The following is a 13,407-nucleotide window of genomic DNA, read 5'->3' as shown; positions in this document are numbered from 1 at the left end:
CCTTGAATTATCATCACTGACAAAGGAGGACGAGTGTAGGGCGTACGATAGTACTTGGTAAGTGTCAAAACTGAAACAAAGCCCAAAAATAAATTACATCTTTGTGGGAACAAGGACAAGAAGTGATGGGTTGTTCCAATTCTCATGCACGTAACTAACTGCCAGGGCTTGATATAATGACTGCTCAAATGTAACCGTGATCCAAGTCCTTTGTTTTTCTTCCACAGGCACTTTCTGCAGATAACATTTTGATCTGCCCGTCAGCCAAATAGTGTCAATTGTTGTGAGGCAATAAGTGGATGCTTGAGTTCCGCCAAGAATTTGAATGTCCTTGAAAGCATACAATCACAGAACTACAGGAGATAAAAAGAGCCACACATACTGTCGTCCAGGAATCAACAATACATATGCAAGGCTCTCATTACCCTCACATGGTTTTGCTTTAAGTGCTGTGTCCAATCTCCAGCTACCTCGTTATTCCACTAGTTCGTTTATTTCCTGGTTAGAACCTTTTTTTAACCTAAGAACACAGCCCGAATTTTCTTTGTAGAATAAACCATTGAACTTCAAAGATAATGGTGTCACTCTTCACAAAACAAATCTGATACAGACACGCGAGTTGTAAGAGATCCTAGAAATGTTTAAGTAACTAATAGCAGAAGACAGGTCCCATGGAAGGAGAATAATAACAATGAGTACGTTGGGTAAGACTAAAACAGCATCAACCCAGGAACACAAGAAACCAGGCGAGTAACTCCCACTCCATTCCCCACAGCTATACAGAACGTGCCCTCCATCACAGGGATTGAACTGTCTTGCCTTAGCTAAAACTCGTCAGGCAGGAAAAGGGAGGCGATTGACAACCAGTCCTGCCACTTCCCGTTTATAAAAAAAAGTATGAAGGTGACTGAAAAGTGAATATGCATGGGAATTCTTGGTGGGCCAAGACGAAACTAGTCAGCCATGTGTACCACCAGTATGATCTTCCCCCAGACATTTTTCAGGTACGACCAATAAGGTGTCGTGGAGGTCGGAAGAGGAAGGAGGGGCAGAAGGTTGGTGAGGCCATAGAATGTGCGGCAATGGTCAAGCCTATTTGGCAATGTCAAGTAGGCTTGACCTTGTTTTGGATAATTTTGTAGGCTCAATGTGGGTTAAGGTGATGCATCCTACTTGGGCCGCAGAGCCTTGACAAGGAAAGAAGACTACATTCAGACAATAAGCGTGAAAAGGTGGAGAATGCACAAATATTTCTGAAGGTCATAGCAGTCTCATTTCTGAATGCGCCCATTCGCCTTTTACGGCAAAAGGTGGGCAGCAAAGTAATCACAAAACCCTTGACATGCAGACAGTGAACAAGTCCGAGAAAAACCTTGATGCAATTATCACACTGCAACTGTAGAGTGGTAAACCAATTGCATAAACAGTGTTGTCAAGTTGTCCTCTGCAATGAGATACTGTCAGAACATGATCCATACCTGCCACTGGTCCCCTTAAAAGCAGAGCACATTCTTCAGAGGGTGGGTGTGCCTACACATTCATTTTAGGAAAACACTATATGTGGGTTTGCATCTTGTACCACAGTTACACATTCGACTTGGACTACACTGACACAAGGTACTAGCTTACATGGTCATTCCTCAATGAACTTTAACCTTATAAAACACAATTCCGACTAGATAATTCAAAGACCTGCAAGAGCAAGCAGACGCAACAACAGAATGCCAGGATGGAGCCAAGGCTGGATTCAACAAAAATGTTGTTATGGAAAACTGCTGCTGAGAGGCGTGACCTTCAACCAAGAATAAGACATCAATGTTCATTTTGGTTTAATATTTATTAAAGGATGATATATTTCCATAAACAGACCCGAGATCCTCGGCAGGTCAATTTCTTGATTTTATGATGAACATGTCATTGCGAGGAGTATTGTAATGCTGCACAATTTAAAAGCTAGTATGTCATCCAGTTCACTCAAGAAGCAAGTTTAAAAAAAGAATGCATCCTCTGTAGAGTTGCTAACATTTCTGCACCACGATCAACATGGAAATGGCTGCGTGCTATTAGCATGCAAGTGTAAACACGACAGATCTGGCTATGGGGACCAACAATTATTAACCAGTGCGCTTAGGTTGCCTTTCAGCAAAATTAAAAAACAAATGCTTCCACCAGGAGAAAACGCATGTGATTTTCAAGGATTGAAATAAAGATATGTTGCGCACACATGTATACATAAAAACACGAGAATAGTAGGGAGAGGGGACTACAAAAAAATTGGAAACCTGGCGTTCGTGTGCGTTGCGATTTCAAAATACCAAAGAAAACAAGTTAAAAGAAATACATAATACTTTAAAATGTGGCGAGAATGAAGAGCTAAAATTGTATCTGAAACATTTAACCTTCGTGCAATCATCTTTGTGCAATCATAGCACTTCAAGAGCTATAATGACCACGACGTGCACGATTAGAAGAAAGAAAATACAAACAAGAAAAAGTATTGCCGAAAAGGGAACAGGAGGACACATGGTCCCCAACTCGTGACTACTTTATGTAATGACGGGACCTGGTGCCGTGCCCAGACGCCAAGAAACTATCGAGGTTATACAAGACTGCCATTCTTTGCTCCCCACGACCAGTTGTAAGGGTGGCGGGGGCGGGGGGCCTAGAAATTCTGCGTGCCATTTACTAGAGAGTTAGGACAGATTCGCAATGGCCCCTTAGACCTCTACTAAATTAGGCGCCCCCATGCACTTCTAAAAGTGCGCATTCGTATGTCTGCTCAAAGCCACAAAACCCGTCTGGCGAGTTACAAGTTCTGTTACAAATTTGACAAAGAACTGCAGAAAAGGTCACCTCAAAAAAAGCGCAGGGATTACCTGCAATACCAGGGTTACTCAACCAACTGAAGCCAACTTCCTAGTGAAAGGACTGGCAGCGGCTGTGTTAAAAGCCGCATTGGCACATAGGCCTCCGAGAAGCAGTACTCTCCTCACTAGCAAAGCCAACCGTTACAACGTACGTTTATTATTTTAACACACCACTTTCATTGAAAAGACACCACACACACACACAAGCATTTAGTGAACTGCCACCATACTTCAGATTATAATAACATAGCGAAGGCTGAGGGTAGTCGTATTTCCAAACAATAACATTCCAGGTCCAAATGTTACAAGGCCCACGTCGAAGAAGAATGCGTTATTCCCATAAAAAAATTATCTAGATAAAAAAGATTTTTAAAAAACAAAAAAAATACATGCACAAAGCAGGACGTGAAAGAACTTTAATCTGGGAGGCAACTTCTTCAATAAAGACCTTTGAGTGCACATGTGGAGAGGAGGCAGGAAGAGTGGAAGGTAAATAAACCTGCTAGCACGTCTGAACTGGTCCAGATTCTTCAAACACAAGCCTCCCCAGAAGAAAAAGGACTGTTGTCTGCAAATACAACAATCACGCCCTGTTTTAAGCCTGTTAAGACACCGTGTCCGAAAGAAACTAGCATCTCACGGAGGCAAGGGCTTTTTCATGGTGTCTCAAAACCACAACATGACACGGTCACATATGCCGAGAATGGCCATGGTCTCGGATTCGGGTTACCATGTCCCCAACAAACATTGCTGACGTGAACGGATTCAAAATAAGATCACGTTATACCAAATGAGTAAACACCTGGCGTTTTCCAGCAACATTTAATACTGAGGAGACAGATATATATATATATATATATCGCTGCTAGTTGTATGGATTTGGGGGTTTTTGGTCGCTTGGAAGTTCCCTCTGGGGATAGAAATGTACACATTGATCTTTCATGGGTGCAAAAGGGGATTCGGCTACATACAGATTTTGTTGAACAGTTCAATTGACACATTCATTTATATGACTGTTTACCAGTCAGCATATTTTGCTAGGGGTACACACTGTCGTTAAAAGCAGCACGTTATGAGGTAATGCAGGAGAGATGCGAGGGAGCAAAACAAGCACATTTTAGAGATGCAATCCCAAAACAGAGGCATATGTTGGGTTGGTGGGGGTAAACGAGAAACGGTGGGTGTGTGGAGGCAGAAATGGATGAGGGAGGCAAAAGGAACATTTCCTGTGCATTTTTTATCAGTGGCTTAATCTTGAGGGAGTAGAGAGCAAATGTAGATTTTTCAGATTCCAAATATTGCTTTTTGTGTAGAACATAGATTTGGAGAAAACTATTAACAGGGCCAATAAAATATCATGTGTGTACCAAATTCTGTCTTCCAGCAGGGGGGAGGTTGGGTCAGTTGGATGGACAGAGATCAGATGTTTATTTACACCATTCACTACATTGTCAAAAGTGTCCAAACATCAAGTGAAATAAAGCAGGTTTGGTGCACTGCAAATGGGCCAGATGCGGCCCTTCAACACCTTATTTATGACCCTCAAAGTCACCCGAGTTTAATGTTGAAGTGTTGCATGCCCTAACGTCAGTTTATCGTTGCAACCTGATAAACTGCAGTTCTATTTCTTTTTAAAATGTTGTTTCAGTCCCGTTATACAAATAAATCAAAGTGGTAATGCATCACACAGCTTATAGTAAAAATAAATGAAGCAGGGAATAAAAAAAACACATTTTTGTAAAAACTAAAAATTCACACAATGGTGATCCTACAACCCGCTCATCCTCAGACAGTCCAGCCCACTGTATGAGACTCGTGTGGTACATTCGGCCCTCTGGCCGAATTAGTTGTCCACCCCTGGCCTAAATGAACAAAATAAATAGCAGGCCTGCGTGCTTCTCACTTGCCCCTCAGCTTAGTCACCGACAGCGGTCTCTTACCTACACCACCTAGCACCGACAGCCACCTCACTAGCTAGAACCAATACCGCACCATCCTCCAGATAACACTCGCAAGGAGTCCCAGTGCACTTCTACATATGAGGCACAATCTTGTACTTGCTGCAGCCCCCTTAAGAGATATCAGTACACTTAGTGTGTCTGGCAGGCTTTAATCTTCCAGGCTATAATAAACATACACAAAAAAGGGTGATCAAGGCCTCCATGTTACACGTATTTGACATTTTTTCCTCTAGGCAATCAGAATGATTTACTCTGAAAATATAATGTTATTCGTATATCAAAGGTTAAACATGTAATGTACATTTTTGCACAGACAACACTTTCACATTTTGCATAGCGTAGTTATAAATCTACTTTGTTTATCAGACACTAAAAATCTTCAGTTTTCAACATAAGACCCAAACAAAAATAGATCCAGCATGTATTTATAAAGTGCAGACAAGCCCCTGCAACATAAGGAGATAAAAATGCTAGTCCTTTTATCCTATGACCTCCCCCTTGTTCGCAGTGTTGTGATCGCTTCTTAAAGAGTCGGCGTGTCGGCCGTCTACAGAGTATCAGGTGGTGCTCCTGCCAATCTTTGCCTTCATCAGGACAAAAACAATTCTTTTCACAATCAAATGTATTCTTGTGTCAGAAGTCAGGTAACTAATGGGGTAAATCTGCCCCACTTATTCGTTCAGCGTTATGCAGCTCGCACCGATACCTGCGGACCGATGCTCACTCCAAAAGAAAGGTAGTATCGATAATGTCAGGGAGACCCGTAGTGGCTTACTCAGCCTCACTAAACGCATCGGGGTCGGTGGAAAAATCCAAGCAGCCGATTCACTCCATCATTGACCTCCAGTAAAAGTGATAATTCTGAGTGCCTAGAGAAAAAAGTGGATGGAATACGTGTGCTATGGGGGTCTTGATCACCTTGTTTTATATACGCTCCCCTAAGAGATCATTAAATACAAGTCTTCATTTACCCCAACAACTCTACTTTATCACACACCTACAGTCCCCTTTAACAACCCTAGGTGATATTTGTTGCCTACTCAACTCATTTATGGCACACTTATTTTCTCACTTTCACTTAACTGACCTATCACTAAGGCATTCCTCACCCATCACTCCTTGAGATGACTTGTTACAGCCGCAATATACATTCCATGGTCATGTCCCCTCTTCCTTGACCACACCTTCCAGGACTCACTTGCCCCATAACCATCCCAGTCAGCCTTCGTCGTCTTCCTCTCAAGTGTCCCCCCTACCACTTTAGTCCCCTATTTATCTCCACTTACCCCTCGTCCACCCCTCGCCTTCAGTTACCATTCAACCTTCACCCATTACTTCGCCTCCACCTATCCCTCACGTCCACCTACTACTTCATTGGCCCACCCTCCTCCGCTTACTTCCACCCACCCTTGCTTCCCTCACTGACAGACTTCCCATCACACCCTCCCTCTCGTGTCATGTCTGCAAAGCATCACACCCGCCTTTTCTCCTGCCCCACACCCTGCCTGACTTACTGCCGGGGCAGCTGCAGAGCGGGAGCCCCCCGCCTCTGGAAGGCGCCGTCTACGAAGACTCCGTTCTTGCCGAGGCAGCGCAGGTAGAAGTGCGGCTCCTGAAAACAGAGCTGCAGGTGGCGGCGTGAGATGAAGCTAGAGTGGCCCATGTTGACATCCACTGATCCCTGTGAAGAGTTGCGGCCTACGGTGACGGCCGGCTGCCGCATGAGGAACTCCAGGCCGCGGCCCTCCAGGCGAGCCAGGGCCGGGCCCTCGCATACCCCACCTCCGGTCGAGCTGCGCAGTGGGCTGCAGGGGGCCGAGCGCAGTGCCAGCAGGGCACGGGCCCCAGTGTCCTCCCCGGCCTCAGCCATGCTTGGTGCTGGGGAAGCGGCGGCGATGCTGCTGCTGGCGGGTCCCCTGGGCAGGCGGAGCCGGGAAGGGGAGGCGGCGGCCCGGCGGTGTCACAGGCTGGAGGAGGCGGGGAAGAGGCCGGCTCCAGGGCCGGCGTTGCACAGGCTTGGGAGGAAAGTGAAAACTGGCCTGGATTCTAGCTCTCGGACTCGGAGCCTCAGCAGAGTGTGCTGAAGCCACAGCCTGACAGACTACACAAGATAGAACTGGAACCATGCAAGAGGGCACCGGGAGCAAGTCACATGGGATTATTGTGTAAACATGCCACATTAAGAGTAAGAGCTATTCTGGAAAGTGTAATAGGAAGAACTACCAGCAGGACCAATATATATGGTTGGAAATCGCAACGCTTTTGAGGAAACGAAATACGCGCGGTACAAATTCACCAGAGTTTTGAGATCAATCGGGAGTTGGCGGGCGATAACAAAACGAACACAAAAAACACGAGATGCTGTATAATCCACCAATGATACGAAAAAATTTTCAAGTGAACAAATGTTTACTTTCATTATAAGTGTACATTAAGAACCGTCACCATAGTTATTATTGATATTGAACAATTAGTAAAGTTGTTCATTGCCGTAATTATTTCACGAATTCGGTTGATAATCGAGTACCAAGAAAGAAATAGTGCTATCAGGAAACTGTTAAGATTATACGCTTAGAAGCTAAGGTTGTACGATTTTAAACAACCTTATTTACAGCAGCAGTATGATTAAAAAGGTAAGTGCTAAAAGTTAGGTGGAAGTGGGAGCTTCCAACAGAGCAGGCCCAGAGACTGGAGCGTCTTTTCTGCTCCTAGCTCTGAGTGCTTCGTGCTCAACAGTATACCACAGATGTATAAACACACTGGGACTCATTCTCATGCATTCACACGCATAAAATGCGCAAAAGCGGGTTGCGCTTTAGTTTGTGGTGTTGCCCTTTTAAGAATATGTGTCATGACTTCGTTATGACTGTCAAAAAAGGGAGCCTCAGCCGGCACGTGCCCCAGAACAGCGGTAGACTCAATAAATGGCGCATCTGTATCTCATCATTCGGCCTGCAGGCTGATGCCGTGCGAATATGGCACTGCTATCCTGGCCTGCAGGCTGACGCTGTGTGACCACAGTACTGCGGCCACCACTGATCTGGGTGGCAACAGAACACGATGTATAACCTGGGAGTCCCCAGGCCACTGTCCGGCTGTGTGCCCACAGCCCAGTTGCTAGCCTGAGAGCCCCTGGCAACTGATGTCATGCCGTGTGAACATGGCAACCTGTGTAATCCCTGCAACTGTCCAAGTCTGTGTGCCCGCAGCAATCTGGTCCCCGGCTGGGTGCCCCCAAAAGATATCTGACTGGCCCGTGTACCCACAAGCCAGTCACAACATAGTTGATGTAAGGCCTGGTACCAATGGGTAGAAAGCCGAGGACCACACACATACAGGCACTCACGTACACGCGTTGAGGGAAGCAGCATCACCACAAATTAAATATATGTATCAGGCCCATGCACAGGCGGGGAAGAACGCCAGCTGACTGTCGAACTGCCTTCATGTGTCTTTGTGTGCAGAGCCTCTGGAGTCGATAGCAATCTAGCAGAGGTGAACTCCAACCTGTGGGTTCTGTTAGGCACATAGAGAAGGCAGCTCTCTGGGTGCGTGGAGCTCTGGTAAGTACTGGGTCTCGAATCAGGTGGCGAAGTCCAGCTGCTTGGACATAACAACTGGCGACGAGGTCGGGATGGCGGGATCAGATAGGATGTAGCCCTGTTAATAGTACCTCCAGCACCCCGCACAGCAAGTAAGCCAGGAACATCATTAATCCCTATAAAAGAGTTTGATGTGCAAGGTGCATCCTCCGCATTGAGACACAAATAGGTGATGTGGATATAAATAATAGAACGATACATGATTTTGAAGCAGATGGAAGAAAAAATCTGCACTCCGCTTCTATGCAAGCCATGGGCTACATAAGATATTTAAGACGCTCAACCCTGTCGACACATTATATGGTGAAGCTAAGCGAGTGTTAACTGATTATTTAAACCCCCAAGCTAACGCAGGTGTTGAGGGTTTTCAACTAAGTCAAGCACCTCTACAATCCATTAGCACTTTCCATCCTTGCCTCTGACAAATGGCCTTAACGTGTACTGCTTGATGAGACAGATGTGAGGGCTCAAATGATACAAGGATGCCTCTTCAGCAAACTGCGATACCAAATTCTAAGAGAGTCCAGCATCCCACTAGGATCGCATTTTTGAGTTAGGCAGGTTCCATGAATTCACAGAAGTGAGGGTTGGAAAGATGGAAGTGGCATTCCAGACAATCAACCTCCAAGAAGTACAGGCTATCAACAGGAGAATATAATAGAGCAGCAATTTCACCATCAACTACCCGCCTTCCCACACGAAGGATGTAGGTTTACTACTCCACAGGTGACAATGACTCTCACCTAATTGTGCGTATTACCACAGACTCGATATCAAAAGCATATTTTAATAAGTATATAACAATACATATCAACAATGTTAAAAAATCTATCTAATAAAAACCACATATCAACACTTATGTTAACAGGCGTTATAAAAGAAGAAAGACCACTTACACATACTTTTTAGAGTTTTAAAATGTCTTTCTTTCATTGTCCTCAGGTCATAACGGCTATGCACAGGGCCCCGTGCATGTAGCCTAGTCTGCCCTGGTTTCACTTGGTACCTGCGTCCTGAAGATGGGTGTTGGTTGAACACTTTCAAGAATTAGTCTATTTATGTGCTCAGCCGCCCCCAGAAACACGAATAAGTGTAGATGTTTCATGTTGCGTAGAAATGTATACATGGTTGCCAGCAATCACTCATGCTACTAACATCACATAACCCTGTATATGCATAGTAACATCTTGCTCGCTATATCAGGTGTTGGCCACAACAGTATGTGTAAGTGGTCTTTCTTCTTCTAACACCTGTTAACATAAGTGTTGATATGTGGTTTTTATTAGATTGATATTTTAACATTTTTGAGATGTATTGTTATATACTTATTAAAATATGTTTTTGATATCGAGTCTGTGGTAATACTCACAATTAGGTGAGAGTCATTATCACCTGTGGAGTAGTAAACCTACATCCTTCGTGTGGGAAGGCGGGTAGTTGGTGGTGAAATTGCTGCTCTATTATATACGCTACTTCCTCCATCAACCCAGCCCCCTAAAAAAAAAAGGAACCCTTTTTGCTCAATCACTTTTGAAACCTATCAACAGGAGAAGATTGGGAAGAGCGAGCAGATGCATTTCAGCTGCCAGTCAAAGACAGGGAAGGAGCACATACCCCTTTGACAAGCAGATCCTGTGAAAATTGAGGTGGATTTCTTCCTCACAGGGGACATTACCCTGCGTGGGAAGCAGAGGGCGCCAAGTGTGGCCGCACAGGACGTTTTGCAAAAGTGCGCATGGCAGGCATGATTGTTCCACTGTCACCACAGAAAAGACCACAACAGCCCAACGTGCCCTGCATGGACTCAGCAAAAAGCAGAGACCAGGGTGACTCAGAAGACCAACCATCAGGATGCATTGATCTCGGTCTTTGGTGAGGGGATCAGGCAAGAGAACACAAATGCGATGTTGAATTATCATAGGGGGCAAGTGCATGCCAGCCATCATCGACACAGGCCCCTCAGTCAATGTGATGGGCACAGCACAATTCACCTGCATGAGGCCTCGTCTGCCACTGCAGCACACGAGAGCGAGCATCTTTGCTTATGGCAGTGATACGCCCATTCCACTATAAGGGGTTGCTCGAGTGGTGTTCCAGTACAATACAACCATTGAAGGAAAAATCTACATCACTGATACAGACACGGCCATGCTTTTGAGTTGTGATATGGCAGAAGACCTGGCCCTGGTAAGGTTTGCATTTCGAGTACATGCAGAGGACGTGGAAGATTTTCTGGAGGAATTCAGAGACACCTTCAGAGGAATTAGATGTCTGCGTTCGCAGCAGGTTTCACTTCTTATTGACCCTATGGTCCAACCAGTTGCTCTCAAACATAATCATATTCATTTTCTCGTCTGTCCCAAAGTCAAAGAGGAGCTGCGCAAGCCTGCCTGCCTGCCTGGCCTTGTCCGACTTCCTGCCTGACCCCCGCATGCCGGGCGCATCGCGGCGCCACAACGAGGCTAAGCCTCGCTTATCCTGCTCATTACATCCGCCGGCAAGGCCATACAAAGGCCTGTTGAGAGCCTGTTTGGAGCCACAGGAGCCAGGGGCCACAGACTCTGCCCTCACCGTTCCAGCCGCAGCAGCACACCACGGAGGAGGGCGGGAGCACTAGCCTCCTGAGCCGAGGAGCATCTTCAGCTACACACGGTTCGGCCGTGCTTCAGATCACCCTGCCTCATCGAATTCCCTCAAGGGCGAGGGTTGACATCATATCACAGTCAGGTATGCCCATCGTGCACATTTATTGTTATTCCAGCTGCACGTCGAGTTCTGAGGCGCAACGCTTCTTGAGAATCGACTGACTTCGTCGGATTCTTCCGCCTGGCCCAGCGATGGCGGGCGCATTACGGCACCAGAGTGAGGCTCTGGCCGCACGAATCAGCTGTTGACCTCCTCATTCATAATTATCCCCTCCGCCGGCAGGCGGGAACGCCGGCCTCTCAACAAAGGCCCGCACTAAGGCCCCTGTTTGCCCCCTGTTCGCCTCCGGAGCCTCGGAGCCAGTGTCTACTCGGACCTTTAATCCATTGCGAGTAGAGGGGATACCCTCAGTTTACACTATTGTGCTCTCTGGTATGTCTACTGCTACTCCGCATTCATAAACATTTGAACTCGGTTTCTTTCACCTTCGATAACTGTTTGCTACATACGCTTATGCCTCCAACTCCGCTGCCTCTATGCGTTACTGCTGCCACCTCTTAATAGTACAGTCATTTTCAGCCCCTAGTGCTCTATGCCTCATGACTGCTATTGGCTGTGCCCTTTGGTCGCTAACTGACCACTGCATTTGTGTTGTGCCTTATGGTCGCTAGCTGACCACTGCAATTGTGTGGTGCCTTATGGTCGCTAACGGACCACTGCAATTGTGTTGTGCCTTATGGTCGCTAACTGACCACTGCAATTGTGTTGTGCCTTATGGTCGCTAACTGACCACTGCATTTGTGTTGTGCCTTATGGTCGCTAACTGACCACTGCAATTGTTTTGTGCCTTATGGTCGCTAACGGACCACTGCAATTGTGTTGTGCCTTATGGTCGCTAACGGACCACTGCAATTGTGCTGTGCCCTTTGGTCGCTAACGGACCACTGCATTTGTGTTGTGCCTTATGGTCGCTAACTGACCACGGCAATTGTGTTGTGCCTTATGGTCGCTAACGGACTACTGTAATTGTGTAAGTGTCATATGGTCGCCCTCACGATCCTTACCAGACCACGCGCGCTTAGACTCTACTAGGTCAACATGCCCCCCACCAACAGTCTAACTACTGCAAACTCTCCTCTGTACTCTTTCAGTATCCTACTTACCAGACTGCTGCCCACCCTTCTCCTCCTTATACTGCACTCTGGCTGCACTGCACTATACCTTACCACCACCTCTATCTACCACTCTTACTTGCATCACACCTCTACTATGCCATCCCACGCTCACCACACCAACCCCTATCTTAACAACCCAGCCCTCTGGATCCAGCACTTCGCCACCAGACCTTCACCTAACTTACCCTGCTCTATCTCCTTGAGAAATGCTAGACTTGGCTCGCGTTTTACCCACGCTTCCTATCATTTAGCTCACCGCATCAAACTGCCTCTCCCTTTGTCACCACCCACACTTTCGCCTAATCTACCACCATCTTCCAACTCCCCTAACTCAAACAACATCAAAGGCGCGCTAATCAACGCCAGATCACTTCCGGCTCACGCCCTAGAAGTAGCTGACTTGATCATCAACCTTGACCTCGACTTTATAGCAATCACTGAAACCTGGCTCCACCCAGCTTCAGGTCCTCTCCTCTCCCTCGCTATCCCTCCAGGCTACAACATTATCAGACATGACCGTAATTCCATCCAATCTAAAGGAGGTGGCATCGCCATCATCCACAAAAACGCTCTGAACTTCCACCTCTCAGCCACACATCACTCCTCCACTCTGGAAGCACTGACAGCTAAACTAGCTGTCACACCTAACCATTCTATCACCTTCCATCTACTCTACCGGCCACCTGGCCCACTATCCACCTTCGCGGAGGACCTCTCTAACATCTTCACACACAACACCAAAGCTATCTCCCAGGTCTTGATACTGGGTGATTTTAACTTAGGCCTCCACGACCCCAAGGACACTGCTGCCTCGTCTATTGACAACATCCTCACTAATGCTGGATTCACTCAGTTCCTAAACCAACCCACCCACAACAAGGGCAGAACCCTTGACTGGCTAGCCGCCCTCAACTGTCCTATCAACATCACCTCTAACCAACAGTGCGCCTGGACAGACCACAACTTAATTACATTCAATATTGAGTCCAAACCTATCAGCCTCCCTCACAACATTGCCCCGGCTATGGCCACCCGTAACAAACGCAACATTACCTGCGATAGACTCCTCCCCCTCCTCCTTCCAGCTCTCAATGACCGGGATCCCTCATGCTCTGACCCTACGGCCTTGGTCGACACATTCAACCGGGCCATGCTC

The 13,407-nt window shown here is 46.6% G+C and overlaps 1 protein-coding gene across 1 annotated transcript in view; it reads right to left on the bottom strand.

The window, feature by feature from the left end:
- Nucleotides 1–6,952, bottom strand: part of FOXK1 (forkhead box K1) — a 763,857-nt gene extending 756,905 nt beyond the window's left edge. The window contains exon 1 of the mRNA XM_069645513.1: nucleotides 6,343–6,952. Within this exon, the coding sequence (XP_069501614.1) occupies nucleotides 6,343–6,698 (356 nt within the window). The 5' untranslated portion in view covers nucleotides 6,699–6,952. The remainder of the gene's footprint in view (nucleotides 1–6,342) is intronic.
- Nucleotides 6,953–13,407: the final 6,455 nt, after the last annotated feature.

This window comes from Ambystoma mexicanum, chromosome 2p (genome assembly GCF_040938575.1).
Source record: "Ambystoma mexicanum isolate Mex_15411 chromosome 2p, UKY_AmexF1_1, whole genome shotgun sequence".
NCBI classification, from domain to species: Eukaryota; Metazoa; Chordata; class Amphibia; order Caudata; family Ambystomatidae; genus Ambystoma; species Ambystoma mexicanum.
Note: the sequence above shows the minus strand (reverse complement) of the source record. Positions and strands in the feature narration are given on the sequence as shown.